Genomic DNA, 18,123 nt, shown 5'->3' with positions numbered 1-18,123 from the left:
TATAAAACCCAAAACCTAGGGTGCCTGGGTGGCTCAGTGGGTTAAAGCCTCTGCCTTCAGCTCAGGTCATGGTCTCAGGGTCCTGGGATGGAGCACCGCATTGCATCGGGCTCTCTGCTCAGCGGGGAGCCTGCTTCCTCTTCTCTCTCTCTCTCTCTCTCTCTGCCTACTTGTGATCTCTGTCTGGCAAATAAATAAATAAAATCTTAAAAAAAAAAAAAAACAAAAAACCAAAACCTACACGGTAATCAGGGAATGCGAGTAGTCACAAGTTTATGTTCCTAAGTTGTTACCGGAGGGCGCCTGGGTGGCCCAATCATTGAGCATCTGCCTTCAGCTCGGGTCCTGATCCCAGAACTGGGATCAAGCCCTGAATTGGGCTCCTTGCTCACCAGGGAGCCTGCTTCTCCCTTTCCCACTCCCCCTGCTTGAGTCCCCTCTCTCACTATATTTCTATGAAATAAATAAATATAACCTTTTAAAAAAGCCTAACCTGTTACTGTAAAGTTCTTAAACATCAGATGTTACTGTTGCTTATGATTTTTTTTAAAAGTCCCTCTCTTTTCAAAGAGATAAACCAAAATTTCCTGTTGCCTGTAACCATGACCCTTTGAACATTCGAGACAGCATGGGAGGAGCTGCCATGTGGCCACACTCCCAGCAAGGACGACGGCCAGCTGCCAGTCTCCAAGCAGGGACGCAGAAACCAAGGAAACGGGGGCATAACAGTAATCTACTGGCCGGAGCCCACAGCTGCCCGAATCTGCACTTGGCAGCAGCCTGTCCCAAGCCCTGTCCCGGACCAGAGTCCCCCAGTGTGCACCTGCTGGGGGTTCAGACACTGTTTCTTCCCAACGCCCCTGGGATCCCTACGGTGGGAGCGCGGGAGACCTGAAGAGCTGGGCTTCCATGATGGGCTTCTATGATGCCCAGCAGGACGGTCTGCCAAGTACAAGCCAGACGCAGGCCTGATGCTGTCTCCATCTGCCTATATCCCCCTATTTAGTCTCCAAGGTTTAGGCAGCCCTCAGTGTGCCCAGAACCCTGGCAAAGAGCTCATCGGCCTACAGGGGAGAAGGCCAGGTTCCCAAGCCGTACCTCACAGGCTGCCTGGGGCCTCGGAGGACAGCCCTCTGGGCTGGTTAACAGCACAGCATGGGCCTCGTGGAGCATAATCGGGAGAGAAACCGCAGGGAAGCAGGAAGAGATGAAGTTAGCTGGGCCACTAGGGGAGGGGAGCGGGTTTCTAGGCAGAGGCCACAGAAATACTTGGGGAAGGGAACCCACATGGCCAGTTTGTGACATGGGGAGGCTGCAGCAGAGACAACAGAGGCCCGCAGGGAGGGATCACATCCCGAAGGACCTGGGTATCAAGCCTTCGTGTCAACGGTGCTAGGAAAGCACTGGAAGCAGGGGTAACGCCATCAGTTTTCCATGTCAGGAAGGTCACTTGTCTGAGGCGACGGGGACAGGCTGGGGGAGCCAAGACGGGATCAGGAAGCCCAGCTGGGACGATGGCAGCCCCACCATGGCAGTGATTCCAAGGACAAGGAGGAAGGCAGGCTCAGGAGGTCAGAGCCAAGGCTGGCAGCCGCGACAGTTTCAGTTTTGGAAGGTGCAAAGAGTTCTGGAGCTTGGGTGTACAAAAGAACCACGTGGACACTGAAAAATGCTTCAGATGGTTAATTTGATGTTATGCGTAATTTTTTTAGAAGATTTTTATTTATTTATTTGACAGAGAGAGACCACAAGTAGGCAGAGAGGCAGGCAGGGAGAGAGGAGGAAGCAGGCTCCCCGCTGAGCAGAGAGCCCGATGTGGGGCTCGATCCCAGGACCCTGAGATCATGACCTGAGCTGAAGGCAGAGGCTTACCCCATTGAGCCACCCAGGCGCCCCTGTTATGCGTAATTTTACTGTGATTTAAAAAAAATCCACAGGGGAAGATCACATGGGACAAGGAAGAAGGATAAAGCACTCCCAGGCTTCTGGGTTGGGAGAGCAGTTCTCAAAACTCGGTGGCCCAGCCTAAAGAGAAAGAAACACAAGGACCCAGGAAGGGAACAAACTGTCCACACCAGGGCTGCCACACCTACAGACAGGACAAAAGCCCAGACCCTGCTCCCACCCCCTGAAGCCAACCGGCAGAGGGAAGCGCAGGCTCGCCTCAGGCCGCCAGGCCTTCTTCAAGCCCAAGGCAACCTTCTCCAACTGGGGGGACCTGCTCAACTACACTCCGCCCAGCACACTCCTGACACAGGCCCCACCATGACCCGGTACTACCACCGGCCGCTCTTCCTCTGTGGTCCCCTCATCCGCTCACCTGCTGTGTCTAGGTCTCTACCCCAGTCTCACCTCTCCTGACACGCTTCCTTTCCCCTCCAACTCAAGGGAAGTGGAGCTGCCAGCACCTCCCTCTGCCCCATCCTTCCACAAAGCTGCCCACAGCCTGCCATCCCGCTGACCAGCCACCCTCTGGTGAGCTCTGCTGGCTCCCGTCCCTTCTACGCACAGTCCTTCCAGCACTGCCACTCCCCAAATGCCCCCAGCAGAACCATAGTACCGCAGCCTCCGAACCCTGGCGTTCCCGCGGGCAGCACCCCTCCGCCCTGCTCCTTGCCCCCCTGCCACCATGCCCTGGTTCGGGCCACCAGCAGCTCTCCCTCCAGCAAGCTCCGACTTGCCTCCCTCCGTCGGGGCTCTCCTGCTCCACCCCAGCCTCTGGCCACTGCCAAGCATCACACGCAACTCCCAGCCGGGCGCAGCGCCCCCGGGACAAGTCCGCGCTCTGCTGCGTGGCGGTCAGGCCGAACTCAGGAAGCAGCACTTGAAGCGCTCCACGCCAGCTCTCCCCTCTCCTGACCCAGCCACCCTGCCCCGACGGCCCCTCCCCACACTCAGCCAGAAGCTCCCGGTCCTCAGGGACCGTGCCAGTGCCCGCCGGTGCCATGTGTACCGGAGCGACAAAGGCAGATGCGTCAGACAGGATCGGGAGGTCCAAAGCACCAGGCCCAGCCGCCGTGCACACAAAATGGCAAATGAGGGAGGTTCTCCACTGTTTATGGCCAGAGAAACGGGAGGACAGGCTCGGCGCTCACGAGTGGGCGGCTGGCTGGGCACACAGGAATGCCGGAGGGGCAGACGGGTTGTCCCAGAAGGACACTCGAAGACAACTCAAAGAAAATGCAAGTTCCCACGTGGGAGCTACTGCTTAACCCTGTCTGTTTTGCTTTGTTTAAGTAGGTTCCATGCCCAGCGTGGAGCCCAGTGGGGGCTTTGAACTCACGACCCTGAGATCAAGATCTGAGCTGAGATCAAGAATCGGATGCTTAACCGACTGAGCCGCCCAGGCACCCCCAACCCTGTTTCTAAGCAGCAAGCAGACCATAGGGAAAGAATCCAGGCATGGAGCTTTCATCGCTCTCGGTCTGATTTCTCGGCTCTGCCAAGACGCAGCTCTGCGGACTCGGGAGGGGTTTCTGAGCTTCTCCGAACCCCCATTTCTTCTTTGCAAAACTACTACAAAAATTATTTTGTGCCTAACATATGGAACACCTAACAAGCGGTAGCTGTTATTAAATGTAGAAAGCTCTAGAAAGACACGCAGCAAAGGTACAGGTCAGCAGCAGTTAGTGTCTGCTAGCACACTGCAGCACAGGAGCCTTTCTCCCACAAGCCAGGCAGTAACTACTCCGAGAACACAAGAGCCCGCTCTCTGGTCTACAGTCGAAGGCCGCCTGAAAACCAAGCACCGCGCACTGCAGCTCCCGCCGACGCGGACCAGCTGCTGCGTGAGCCTGGGCACGGCCACACCATCTCTCTTCAGCTGCCCTCCTCCGTTCACGGCCCTCCAGAGCAGGTTATTCAAGTTCTTACTGGCTTTGAACAGAATTAGAACCCAAACCAACCACACAAACCGCTCACGAGCAGAGGTGAGGCCACAGGGCTGCAGCCCCGGAGCTAAGCCCTTACCAGGTGAGAACACTTAGTGCCAGAGGGGAGGAGCCTACCCAAAGCCACGCCCTGACGTGGTGGAGCCAGCCGCCCCCCAACCCCCTGGTCTCTGCTATCACCCCAACACGGGGCAGTGAGGGCTACTCGTGTGTGCACGTCTCCTCCCTCTCCGCCGACGACTGTCGTCTTTCTGCGGCAACAGCCCATGCTGAGTGGTACTCACACGTCCCTCGGGCTAGGACTACAAGTGGGACCCCACAGAGCAGCTATCAGAACATCAGCAAGCCTGAGCCAGCACACACAGACATCTCTCGCTCGTTCCTTTACAGGTCTGCACGCGGCTAACAAGAGTCATTGGCTCAGGGGCGCCTGGCTGGCTCCGTCCGTAGAGCACGTGACTTTTGATCTTGGCGTTGTGAGTTCAAGCCCAACGATGGGGATAGGGATCATTTCAATAAATAAACAAACTTTAAAAAACAAAAGCGAGAGGTGCCTGGGTGGCTCAGTGGGTTAAGCCTCTGCCTTCAGCTCAGGTCATGACCCCAGGTTCCAGGGATCGAGCCCCGCATCGGGCTCTCTGCTCAGCGGGGAACCTGCCCCCCACACCGCGCACCGCTTCTCTGCCTACTTGTGATCTCTGTCTCTCTGTCAAATAAATAAATAAATAAAATCTTAAAAAAAAAAAAAAAACAAAAAAAAACAAGGAACGCCCGAGTGGCTCTATCGGTTAAGCAGCTGCCTTCGGCTCGGGTCATGATCCCCACGTCCTGGGATGGAGTCCCGCACGGGCTCCTTGCTCGGCGGGGAGCCTGCTTCTCTCTCTCCCTCTGCCTGCCTACTGTGTGCCTACTTGGGTGCACACATGCTCTCCTCTGTCTCTCTCTCTGTCAAATAAATAAATAAAATCTTTAAAAGGGAAAAAAAAAAAGCAAGTGGCTCATTTGTTTCAAAGTTCAAAGAAGGACACCTGGCTGGCTCAGTCAGTAGAGCGTGTGACTCCGGATTTTGGGATTGTGAGTTTGAGGCCCACGAAGGGTGTAGAGGCTACTTAAGAAACAACAAAAAAAATTTTAAAAAAGCTCAGACAGTCCCGTAAGCAAAGACACGGAGAACAAAAGAAGGAAGGAAGGAGGCCTCCGCACAGGTCGGGAGTATTCGCTGACAGGTGAGAGAAGACGCTCTTCAGAGAGAATGTGCTTCCGATACGCCGGGGCAGACACACTTCCTGAACCAGGGAGGTAAATGAGGAGAGTGAGACAGTGCTCCCAGCCTCTGACATGTTCCTGACTCTACTCCATCCAGACCAAGCCAGGAATCCTGTGCTGGGCAGCAAGAGCCCGCAACACGCCTGAACGGCCACAACTGTCACCCTCGGCCGGCCTCCAGGGCAGATCGCAGGGGGCAGGCGGCAGAGCAGCACCCTCCAAGCACAACCGGGCAGGGGGCTCCCCTGCAGCCTGCTCGCCAGGGGGACAGGGGACGGTCTGCAGGACCGTGTTTCCGATAAGCCTCCAGCTCATCAGAGCAGCGGGCTCCCAGGGACCAGGACACCACTGATCCATTCCTAGTGACGAGAAAGAGTTAAGAGACAAAAAGGAACAGAATGCCTCAGAGTACTGAGGTGGGAAAGCGGCTTTTAATAGTAAAAATTTAAAGCCAGCTCACATATCTGAGAACAGGGCACCAGTTAAACACACAATGGTCCCCTCACCTGACAGACTACATGACCATTAAAAACAAGAGTGGTTTGGGCACTAGGGTGGCTCAGTTGGTTGAGCGACTGCCTTCGGCTCAGGCCATGATCCCAGAGTCCTGGGATCAAGTCCCGCATCGGGCTCCCTGCTCCATGGGGAGTCTACTTCTCCCTCTGCCATCCCCTCTCATGCGCGCGCGCGCGCGCTTTTTCTCTCTCTCTCTCTCAAATAAATAAATAATCTTAACAAAAAACAAAAAAAACAAAGAGCAGTCTGCATGAGTCATGGAAAAATCACCAAGACACATCGTTCCCTGAAGAGGGCAAGTCAAAGCAGAGCAAAAAACACCCCACGGCACTTGTGAAAGAAAAGTTACACGCTCCTTAAGACAGGTCTGGAAGAGTTGGGAAACATCCCAGTATTACCCATCTCTGGGGGTGAGACAAAGCACTTCCTCTTGTGCCCAACACTCCTGCATTATTTGAAGTCTAGGGGCCTTTATTTATTTTACAATGAGCAGGAATAACTTTGTAATCAGAGCAACAAAAATTACAGTTCTGTTTTTATTTGAACTATTTCCTGCAAGTCACGTACAGGTTGCGTAGCCATCCAGTCTGGACAAGAACTTTCCATGGCTAACATTGTGCAAAAAGAGAAGTTGCTCAAGAACCACAGCCACCATGTAAGATCTGAGCCCTGGAGTAGAGAGGAGTATGTATTTCTGGAAAATTCCAGAAACGATTCAACAGATCATTTGCAGGGCAACTGGTGAATCCACACTGACCCCTGGGGTCACCGTTTCCTTTCCTAAGAAACTGCACGAGACTAGCCTCACACGTTTTTGGATCAGCTACTGGACAGGGACACAGGAGGACGCGGCCAAGCATCTGGCTACAACAGAGGGAGAGCCGTGGCTACCGAAGCAAGCAGGGCCCAAAGCTACTCCACCCACTTACCGTGCCTGACTCGTCGGAAACGAAATTCAACCCAGTGCTTTATGTGCTTGTGAAAGGCACAGGTCAGAGCAAAGCGGGGAGGCAGCTATCAGGGCAAAGGACGGAGTGCAGCCGCAAGAACAGACTGGAAAGGCACGCCCAAATTTCACTCCCTTCTCCTAAATCTCACGCGTCCTTCGGGAACAGCATGGCGTCTGAACAAGGAAACCGCCAACTGCTCTGCACCCTCACGGTGACGGAGTTACCCGACTCTGCATTTGCCGAAACACTCCTAGAACCGGACACGACCGCACCGTCACCATTCGCAACTCACCCGCGGGAACGAGGCTGGAACACCCGGGCGCACAGTGTCACAGAAGCAGGCCTAAGTCGAGCACGCGCTCCGTGGCACGCCCGGCTACCCGGCACATCTGCCCCGGAGGCATCCCTCTGGGGGGAGACCAGGAAAGCAGAAGAGGCAGGAGAATGACTTCACAGACACAAGTGCAGAAGGCGCACAGCTCTGCCCACCACAGCCGCCTTGGACTCACGATCTACTGTCCCCCGGCGTCTCCCCAGAGGCAGGGTCCCTGCGGCAGCCCTCCAGGTGGCGCGCCACCGACACAGAGTTCGAAAGGGCGAGCTGTGCCCTCCTGGCAGCCCAGGCTCTACGCCAGGCGCCAGCAGCTGCTCCACTACCACGGACGCCGCTAGGGTACAGGAAGCCACGACCGCACGCGGTCCGTCTCTGCGGCCCTCTGTGACCCTACAGGCTCACGTGCACAGGCAGCCCCGCTCCAAAGGTGAGTCCCACGAGAGCCGGCCCCCACGAGCCGGCCCCCACGGTGAGCCCGCAGCAGCCGCACGCCCCCCGCAGGAGCTAACCCGCCCGCCTCTGACTCCTCCTCGGGACCGTCTTTCCCTGTGGCTGCTGCCCAGGCCAGGCCGCAGGTGTCCTCAGCAGAGGAGCACGGGCAGGGGGAGGGTGGAGCCGCCACCCGACCAGGGCAGCGCCCCCTGGCAGGCGCCCACGGGAACAGGGACCCCACCCACACACCCGGCGCCAGGCCGGCAGCCTGCCCTTGCCTCAGCAGCCGCTTCTGCAGAGCCGGCGGCAGCTGCATGCCCACCGCACAGACGGAGGCCGGCTTGGGACGGACAGAGCTCGTTCTCCCGGACTCCGCCGCCGCCGAGCCCTCTCTCTTCTCTGAAGCCACACAAGCTATTTGCACTCACTCGTTCCGGGGGGAGGCACAGCACCCCAGAGGTGGTGCTCCTGCTTGAGAACCCCTTTCCTGTCCCCAGAGGCCCTAGAGACCTGTCCGGTGCGATAGGAAACAGGCGGGGACAGATACTACACTCAGCCGAGAGGCCGAGAAGCGGTCCAGGGTATTCTTCCCAGAACACGGACCGAGATCAGAGTCAGAGCCTCCTCCCGCGCTAGTCCTACCTTTGCTGGCCTCCTCCCTCCTCTGGAACTCAGGGCGATCGCCGCCCGCAGCCCTCCGGCATCCACCCTCCAGAAGATGGCCAGAGCCCCTGGCCACGATGCGACCAAAAGCTACACCGCCTCCCTGGGGTTCCCGTTCTTTCACCCCAGGACTTTCTCCACCCTTGACTTCCTGGCCCTTTCCCTACCTCACGGAAACGCATCAGGGAAACTCCCTCTTCTCCAGGCTCTTACCGTGTTCCACGACGCAGAGCCCACAGCAGGCCGCTGCCTTCCTGACGCGGCTTTCCTCACGGGCTCCATGCACTCCCCTGCAGCCCCCAGTTTCCCTCCTACCTTTCAGATGAAACATAAGCTTGCCAGGAAGTCCCCTCCCAATGCACCCCCAAGCCTCTACAGGCTCTTTCTTGTTTCTAAAGATGAGAGCAAGCGAGCACGCATGCACACACACAGAGACAGAAGGAGAGAGAGAACCCAAAGCAGATTCTGCAATGAGCTTGGAGCCCGATGATCCCACAATCCCGAGATCACGACCTGAGCTGAAACCAAGAGTTGGACATCCAACTAACGGCCCCACGCAGGTGCCCCTCTGCAGGCTCTGTGGACACAGCGAGTTCTTCCTGCTCCCTGGGTTCAGCTGCAGTTGGGACTCAGTCCTCGGCGCGTGCCTCCCTTTCAGTCTCAGACCACAAAATCACACCGCATTCTGGAGCTTCCCGAAACCCTCCAACTCCAGGGTACCCAGCCTCCCGGCCTTCTCACTGCCTGCCTCTCCAGTTTAAAGACAGCTCGCTTGTGGACCCCATCGGTGACCCAAACCCCCCTCCCCCGCCCTGGGAAAGCTCTGCCCTTTGCAGCTCCAGCTCTGCTACACTCCAGCGCGGACTGGGAGTGGTCAAGGTCACCTGAACAGCTCATCTTTCCTTTGAAAACCTGAAACCCAGGGAGGCAGGCATTCTAATGCCTAGTGGAGAAAGACATCCTAGTGACTAGAGGCAGAAAAGCCCAGCTAGAAAATTCACGTGCCACCCTGCCAACCTCTGAGAGCCCTTGGCCTGAGCACGACGCTCACCGCTAGCCCATCGGCACACCCAGCGGCAGCCAGGCCCCACGGACGACAAGCCCCACGAGCAGAAGCAGCAAAGTGGCCTCCGGACTCCAACGGGCTTTGTTACCACTTCAGTCTCCGCTGACTAGCCACCCCCTTGCCCCAGATGGAGGCACTCAGTCTTACCAAAAAATCCACCAGAGACAGGCTGCTCCCGCAACAGGTCTACACTGTGGACAGACACGCCCTCAGCCCCTCTGTGCCACCGCTTCTGCCCACTCTTCTTCGTTCAGGTCCCCAAAGGCCCCTATTCAGCTGATCCCTTTAAGCCGGCCCCCAGAGACGCTCTCCTGGAGCGCACGGCCTCACCACTCACTCCAGCCTCCACCCAGGGAGCAAGCCAGGCCGCGCCTGCCCCCGAAGAGCAGGCGGCAGTTTCGGCGGAGCCAGGACCCAAGTCTTCCAGCGCCCCCGTCACCTGGCTGCCGCGCGCAGCGCCGGCCCCGGAGGCCGGGAGCCAGGTCCGAGGCCTCCGCACACATCGCGGCCTCCGATTCCAGGCCCCAGACAGAGCGAGTCAAAAGCACCAGGCACCGCCCTCACTCACAAGGACAGCAGCAAGGAGAAGCCGGCAATGTAGAGGTTCCGCTGGGCGCGGAAGAGCTTCATGTGGAAGTGCTCCACGGCGCCGGGGTTGTTCTGCAGGTTCACCTTCTCCGTCACGTCGTCGTACTTCCGGATCTCGCGCACGGCGTCTGCAGCGGGAGACACGCGGCCGTTAGCTCCGGCGCCGCCCCGACCCCGCGCCTGTCCGCGGCAGGCGGCCAGCCTGGGTCAGGCTGACCGCGCTTCCCTCAGGTCACCCCAGGTGTCTCCCCTGCTCCACACGCCTTGGGGGGGAACCCCTCGTCAGGAGCTCTGCCCTAAGACCTGCTCGCCTCTGGCTTTTTTCACGTCCCTCCCCCGCCCCTTCTATCCCGAGTCTGCGGTGCTGCTGGCAGGGGCCCCCGGTGTCCGCTGTGCACCCCCAGCCAGGCTGGCGCCGAGGCGGCGTGAGCGGCCCAGCAGCCGAGACGCCAAGGCAGCCTTCTGAAGACAAGCTTTTCCATTTCTAAGCTTCATAATGGGTTTCACTGTTTAAACTGCCTTATCGGGGCGCCTGGGTGGCTCAGTGGGTTAAGCGTCTGCCTTCAGCTGAGGGAATGGTCTCAGGGTCCTGGGATCAAGCCCCGCATCAGGCTCTCTGCTCAGCAGGAAGCTTGCATCCCCATCTCTCTCTGCCTGCCCCTCTTACTTGTGATCTCTCTCTCTATCAAATAAATAAAATCTTTAGAAAAGCAAAAAACATAAACTGCCTTAGTAAGAATAAAGATCATCAAAATGTCCCTACGACCCAAAGCAGTCTACAGATGCAATGCCATCCCTATCAAAATACCAAGAGCAGTTTTCACAGAGCTCAAACAATCCTCCAGTCTGGACGGAACCACAGAAAACCCCAAACAGAGCAATCTTGAAAAACAAAACAGGAGAGATCATGATTACAAATTTCAAATTATATTACAAAACAGTAATAATTAAAACAGTATGGTACTAGCATAAAATTAAGCACAGAGATCAACGGAATAGAACAGAAAACCCAAAAACAAACCCACAATTACACGGCCACATAACCTTCGACAAAGCAGAAAAGAATATCCGAGGGGAAAAAGACTGTCTCTTCAACAAATGGTGGGGGGAGAACTGGACAGCTGCACGCAGCACAATGAAACTGGGCCACCTCCTTACACCGCACACAAAAATAAACTCAAAATGGATGAAAAACCTCAACGTGAGACCTGAATCCATCAAAATCCTTCAAGAGAGAGCACAGGCAGTAATTTCTCTGACATCGGCTGTAGCAACATTTTTCTAGATTTGTGTCCTGAGGCGAGGGCACCAAACTACTAGGAGTGCATCAAAATACAAAGCTTCTGCAATGAGAGAAGCAATCAACAAAGCTAAAAAGCAACCTTCAGAACAGGGAAAAGATAAACAAAAATCAAAGACAAGGCCAAAGAACGGCCTTATTCGGATTATAAAACAAATGCATGCTCATCAAAAACTCAAATATACTAGAAATCTCTAAAGAGGAAGACTCCTATGACATAAGCACCTCCAGCAAACGCGGGACACTCAGTCTCTTACCTAAGGCGGCCACTTTGAGCCCTATTACCCCATTTTCTCCATAATACGCACCCTAAGCCGAAACTGCCCTAATTACAGGTTTACTGCCCATCCTCCCTGAATCAGACTACAAACCACAAGAGAAGGAATCTCTCCTGTCATGTCCCGGGCGCAGCACAGCTCCAGGCGCATGGGCTGTGCAGGTAAGTGCCTCGCGAGCAGCCTCTGCCCCCGAGAGGCACCAGTAAGGCACAGCTCTCTGGTTTACACGTATGTTTACATCTGTCTGTCTACAGTGTGCGAACGCAACCATCTACTGCTTTCCGCAGCCCCCCTTACCCAAGACCTCTTTTTACGTCAGTACATAAAGATCTACCTAGAAAGGTCTCTTAATTAAGAGACCCCGATGAGCGAGGAGCAAGGTGCCACTACACAGACATTGTCTGGCTAATTCTTAGTTTGAGACTGCTTGGTTTTTAAGCTGACCTCACATCATAAAAAAATCTGCCTCCCATTCCTGGCGTCCTCGTGTTAATCCATATCATGAAGCAAGCATCTCCACCACTCTTAGAAGTCTAAACCGGGCCAACAGGCCTACTTGTTACGAACGAAGTATTCCGGCCCCCCAACCCCCAAGATTCCTATACTGATAAGCTAACCCCCAGTGCAATGGTTATCATGAGGTGGGGCCTTTGGGAGGGTTAGGTCATGAAAGCAAGGCCCTCATGAATGGGGTTTGCACCCTTATAAAAGAGACCCCACAGAGCTCTCTCATCCCTTTCACTATGTGAGGACAAAGCAAGAAAGCTTTATGAGCAATGAACAGGGCCCTAACCAAACACCAAATCTGCCAGCATCTTGATCTTGGACTTCCAGCCTCCAGAAATGTGAAAAATGAAAGTCTGTTGTTAAAGCAACAGTCTATGATATTTTTGTTAGAGCAGCGCAGTATAAGACCTAAAATTTATAACGGTCATGCCTTTGGACGCATCAATCTCACCTCTATGAACTTATCCTACATAAAATATTTGCGTAAATGTACGATACCACTATGCCTATAAAGAAAATGGAATTACAGCAAAACCATGTGTTACAACGTCACACATTTTTTAAAAGATTTTATTTATTTGGGGGGGCACGCATGCATGCACATGAGTGGGGAGACGGGTGGAAAAAAGGGAGAAGCAGACTCCCCGCTGAACTCGGAGCACAACAGGGGCTCAAACCCAAGACCCTGAGATCATGACCTGAGCTGGAGGAGGTGCCCCAGGATACCACCCAATGTTTAAAAAGGATGAGACTTCTGTAAACAGAAAACATACAATCCAAAATGGTGTGTACTATACTCTGACTCCAATCCCAAACTGGAACTAGTATTTTAGTAAAGATGTCTGCATAGAAAAGTGCCCGTGGACACATACAACAAAGTAACAAGGACGGTTTTAGCAAGGACATGGGATTTGGGGGGGGACATTAACTTTCCGGGGTAAATTTCTGAATTTTTAAAAACGTGTTATTTTTGTGATTTGAAAAAAAAAAAACATGCCTGGAGCGCCTGGAAGGTGCAGTTAAGCGCCCAGTTCTTAAGTTTCAGCTCAGGTCGTGATCTCAGGGTTGTAAGATCGAGCCCCACATCGGGCTCCAAGCTCAGTGCAGTCAGCTTTAGACTCGCTCTCTCTCTCTTCCCTCCCCCCTCCACCAAGCTCAATGCTTGCTCTCACTAAAATAAACAAATCTATAAAAAATAAAATAAAAACATGTTTTTCTACACACTCACATCTGCATCCAGGAACCCCACCACCCTAAGGACCACCTTGGCCAATGGCGGGGGGCACACTTGGGACTAGGGGTGTTAGGCCGCACTAGCCCAAGTCACACAACACAGTGCTGCCCTCTGGATCTCCCGCCTCTGGACCAGGACCCAGACCCTGGATGCTCAAGCCCACCCTCCCAGAACCCCTTCAGACCTGCCCCAGACCCCTCCCAGTAAAGGCTGGGGGCAGGCCAGGGGGCTACAGCTCTAGCTACACCCACCACGTTTTACCTGGATCCCCTGCTAGCTCACATTTATGTCTGCAGAAGTCTCAAGAGACCTCTCTCGATTATGCTTCTTACTGTCACGGTAGGAAGCAGCCTGTCATCAAAGCCGGTGTCTCTCTAGAACCTCAAGAGCTTCCCTGACCTCAAAAAGAATGGCACCTTTGCCAACTCCTGGGTTCTGCAGAGGACCTCCCTGGCCCATCAGCTATGCTAGGAAATGGGGGCTGTACAGAGGAGCAAGGCCCTGAGGCAGCACCCCGGCACAGCCCCTCCCCACCCCAATTTTTGCCCCTACCCTACACCCAAAAACAAAAGCACACATACTCCATCCCAAAACTCTAAAGCCTAGTTTTTTAAGGCCCAAAGGATGACACATACATTCCCTATGCCCTCCTCACTCAGGGACCGCTCAGAGAAGGAACCCTAATTGGAAGGAGCTATTTCCTGGGGCCCTGCCAAGTAGTTCAAGAACAGCACAGCACACATACGTGAGCAGCTGGTACCCACCCTACACAGCTGGGGACGGGTAGGCTGCTCCTGGCCTGTTCAGAGAAGTCCTCCTTGAACATATCCCATCAGGTGCCAAGACATGAGGAAGGAAAAACGCCTAATGCTGCAGCTAGCGGATGGTGCCTTGCACATTCCCCCTGAACTATATAGCCCCCTCGCCCGCCCCCCCCCACGCAATGGCACATTTCCGCAGGAGACTCGGGCAGAAAGAAGCGCTCCGCACCTAAGCAGGCATCGACACCTCAGAGACAGGACCACAGACTGCAGCAGAACCAGCCACTACTTTGGAGTCCACACTGAGGGACACACTGACCACTTAGCACGGCAGATGTTCAACAGCCACAGGAAAGCTGCATTGCTTCCCCTGGTCTCCAATCACACCACCACCACATCACAAAATGCTTGCCTTCCATCTTAGTGCCATGAGGGCCCAGGCACAAAGCTCTGAGCATACCCTGCAACCAGCTTATCTTTCAAGCTTGGCTGGTGTGCACCTCAACCTAGTGTTTATAGAACGTCACAGCCAGAAGGACCCAGAAAGACCTGGAGCCTGACCCAATCCAGAGAGCTCTGGGATATGCTGCCAGGCCTCTTGGTCCCCCTATGCTACAGGACACAGCAGCTTCCTACTCAGCCCCGCTCCCTAATCATTTGGTCATTCAGTCCCTTATGCACAGACTGCTCACATGACTGAACAGCAGTACTGCTTCAACCGAGATCAACATGGACCCATCTTCTCTTGGTTTCAGTTCTGGAATGATGTGAGAAGCCAGCCCAGGAAAGGGAAGCGGTCATCACAGGGTGCATAAGGTCTGCTGGTCAAAGTAAAGGCCTGGGCCGGCAGCCAGCAGTACTCTGCTCGGGGATGAGGGACCCTCTTCCCAAGAAGACAAAGACACTGAAGGGGTCTGTCTCTGAGAAGTCCAATTCGTAGGTTACACGTGGAACACGGCACAGGGCTTTGCAGCAGAGGCCATGCTGTGGCAAAGGGTCTGGGGCACGTAGCTGCCCTCAGCCCCAGTTCACTCACCAATGACCAGCAGCACAAGGATGACAATGAGGACTACAAAGAAGGTGTTGCCATAAGTAACTACCAACTCCACCAGGCGGGACTTGAAAATCTTCTGCCATCTGTGAAGAAAACAAAAAGGCTGAAGAAACAAATATCCACTTCGGACCCAGGGCCCCAAGAACACAAAGCCAGTCTTGCACTCCTCTGCAACGGCTATCCTGAACAGACTCAGGTGCAAGTGCCTGCAGTTCTCCAATTTACATCGGTACAAGAGTGCGGGGAAAAAATGCTTGTTCGTGCAGAAAATGCAGAAATGCCTAAAACACAGACAGACAGACACACACACACACCCCAAAACCTACACTCTTAAAAACGCTTATAGTTTCTGGGGAGGGAAACAAAAATGTTCCTTCATGTTACCATTCAAGGATAATTCTCACACAGCGTACTACAGCTTCAGGGGCAGGGAGACGGAAAACTTTCCATTGCATTCCTCTACATAATGTTCAAAATGCTTGCCACATACACATTATTTCTTCAAACGGTTTCTCCACATGACACATGTGGGTTCATCTAGACCCCCACCGCCCTGGATTATTATGAAGCAAACCCAAGACTTTCCCTCATTTCCTTCCATAAATACTTCAGGATGTAACTGTCAGTAAAGAGCCTTTGGAAATGGTTAACACCATCACAATGTTATCACCAGACCTCAAGAAAATGAAAGCAAATCCCTGATTACCGGAGCCAGAGTCCCAAAGTCCAACTGTTGCAATTTTTTTTAAACACCTGGTTTGTCTGAATCAGAACCGTCAAGAGTTCTGACTGTGCATTTTCTTGATAAGCAGCCTCAATCTCTCCTCGCCCTCTCCTGTCTTCTTGCCGAATCTACTTTTTGCAGAAACCAGGTTTTGTCCTACAAAGCTGCCCAGATTGCAGCTCCTAAAGGGCCTCTTCCTCTACATTTCCTCTAAACTGTGTAAGGCTTGAAGAGGTTCAGATCTGGCTTTTGTCAAGTGTACTTCTTAGATAATTACATGTATTTCCTATTTTATTATATCAGAGATCTATATTTTTATTAAAACGGGGACACCTGGGTGGCTCAGTTGGTTGAGCCACTGCCTTCGGCTCAGGTCATGATCTCAAGGTTCTGGGATCGAGTCCCGCATCGGGCTCCTTGCTCGGCAAGGAGCCTGTTTTTCTCACTGCCTCTGTCTGCCTCTCTGCCTGCTTGTGTGTACTCTCTCTCTCTATCTCTGGCAAATAAATAAAAATCTTTATAAAAAATTTTTTAAAAAGTTTTTAGAACGATTGACAAAGGTTCAGCCTTATTTATAATTTTCTAATTAAAATCAGAATGTGTCCACATTTTAGGTGTAATTAAAAGTTAATTTCCAATTAACTTTGAACAGATTCTCTGTTCTTTAAAAGGAACATGGCTTCACCACTCACAGGCTGAGTAATGCTCATGAGGCCACTATGCAATGCCCGTGGGACTGGCTGAGAGGAGAGAAGTCACCAGTCCAGCTACAACATGACCCCACGGTGCAAGCCTTCCAGACACCAGACTGCCACCCCCTGAACCCTAGGGCGGAGGGCAGCATTCCCAGAAAAATAACTAGAGATAAGTCTTCTCCCTCTTGGAGCATCCTGGAGGCCAGAAGGCAGCACGCATGGGAAAGAAATTCAAAAAGATATGACAAAGCAGGGGCACCTGAGTGGCTCAGTGGGTTAAGCCTCTGCCTTCGGCTCAGGTCATGATCTCAGGGTCCTGGGATCGAGCCCCGCATCGGGATCTCTGCTCAGCAGGGAGGCTGTTCCCTCCCCTCTCTCTCTCTGCCTGCCTCTCTGCCTACTTGTGATCTCTGTCAAATAAATAAATAAAATCTTTAAAAAAAAAAAGATATGACAAAGCAAAACTGTGTGGAAGGTTGATAATAATAAACACAACCCCTGCCACCTCAAGCCCAGACAGGTTCTGCCAGTTTCCACCTGGCCCCAATTCCAGGGTCTTACCAACCCTGCATGCAGAAGTTACCGGGCTCGGCAACAGTCACCATTCTGCCTGCCTGCTTGCTCCACAGGCCATACCTTTTGGGAGAAATGAAGGGAATACAGAGAAGCAGCACAGCAAAGACCTCTGCATAGAGGAAGGTGGCGACCGCAGTCCACTGCAGACTCATCGTGTTGCTAGAAGGTTTCCAACAGTGAGATGCGAGCTTGTTTCCTGACACAACACAAAAGGGACAGAAGCTGTTGTGAGAGCCGGGCAGCCACCTTTTACCCTCTACCCCAGCACGCTACTCCAGTCTTTTCGAGCCACCGGCTGCAGCCGTGCTCAGCTCAGCAGGGAGACTTGGCCAACCGTGCTCAAAGGCCTGACAAACTCCCATTTGCCAGCACGGAGTTACTCGCTGCCCTCCGGAAGGGGCATTAAAAGCCACCTTTCGGCGAATTCCTTTCCGGATGGAGTTCAGCAAACTCCTTATGCTCAACTGGGAAAGCGTTAGGAGAGATTATAAAGACGGGAGAAAATTCTCAACATCCATTGGGCCCAGTCAGCCCCGGGGCGGCAGGGTTTCGGTAACGCACTTTCTCCGAGAGCCGCAGCGCCCCCACAGCCCCCCTCCCGGGGAAACCAGGAGGCCCTTCCCGCCCGGAGCCGAGAGAAAACCTGCAGCCTAAAAAAAAAGCCTTCCGACGCCGCCGCATCGGCCTCCGATGCGGTGGGAGAACTCGGGGTACCTCAGAAAGCCCACAAGAGCGACTCCTACCGGGAGGGAGTCAGGGCCAAGAGCAAATGCGGGTCTCGAGTAAGCACCTCATGACCCCATCCAGGGAAAGTTCTAGAAAAAGCGGTCTTTCCAGAAGCCAGAGGAGCCCCTCCCGACAGCCCGGGTCTGCCACAGCCGCCCACCCGGCTCGAGTCCCCCCAGCGCTCCACCAGCGCGGCCCTTCGACGCGGCCCCAGGCCGCCAAGCCCTCCCCGAGCCCCACCCCGGCGGCCCCTCCCGAGGGGCTTCGCCACCGCCAGTCGCCGGCCCTCACGCCCCCGGAGCCCAACTCCAGCCACCGCCCCGACTCCCCTCAGCCTAGCCCTGCCCCCGTAGTCCCGGCTCGGTCCTCGGCCCCGCGCCCCGGGCCCTCTCCGCACTACCCGCCGCTGCCCCCCGTCAAAGGCCCGGACGACCTGGGTGGCGGCAGAGCCCAGCCCGGCGCGCGAGCACGCTCACCGAGCTTCCCACAGCCAACGCACACGCCCCGCTGCCGCCGCCACCAAACGCTCCCACCGCAGCCCTGGCCCCGCCCCTTCCCCCCAC

General features: G+C 54.5%; 1 protein-coding gene across 2 annotated transcripts in view; it reads right to left on the bottom strand.

The window, feature by feature from the left end:
- Positions 1–18,123, bottom strand: part of BCAP31 (B cell receptor associated protein 31) — a 30,168-nt gene that overhangs the window by 9,502 nt on the left and 2,543 nt on the right. The window contains exons 1-4 of one of the 2 annotated variants that reach the window (XM_044235869.1): positions 18,037–18,106; positions 16,895–17,030; positions 14,822–14,922; positions 9,686–9,833 (exon numbers count right to left, since the gene is read on the bottom strand). In XM_044235869.1, coding sequence (XP_044091804.1) covers positions 9,686–9,833; positions 14,822–14,922; positions 16,895–16,986 — 341 coding nt within the window. In that variant the 5' untranslated portion in view covers positions 16,987–17,030; positions 18,037–18,106. Of the gene's footprint in view, positions 1–9,685; positions 9,834–14,821; positions 14,923–16,894; positions 17,031–18,036; positions 18,107–18,123 lie in introns of those variants that run through there. The other variant, XM_044235868.1, reaches the window with a different exon arrangement.

Source organism: Neovison vison, chromosome X, assembly GCF_020171115.1.
Source record: "Neovison vison isolate M4711 chromosome X, ASM_NN_V1, whole genome shotgun sequence".
Lineage (NCBI taxonomy): Eukaryota > Metazoa > Chordata > Mammalia > Carnivora > Mustelidae > Neogale > Neogale vison.
This window is presented reverse-complemented; position numbering and strand designations above follow the sequence as displayed.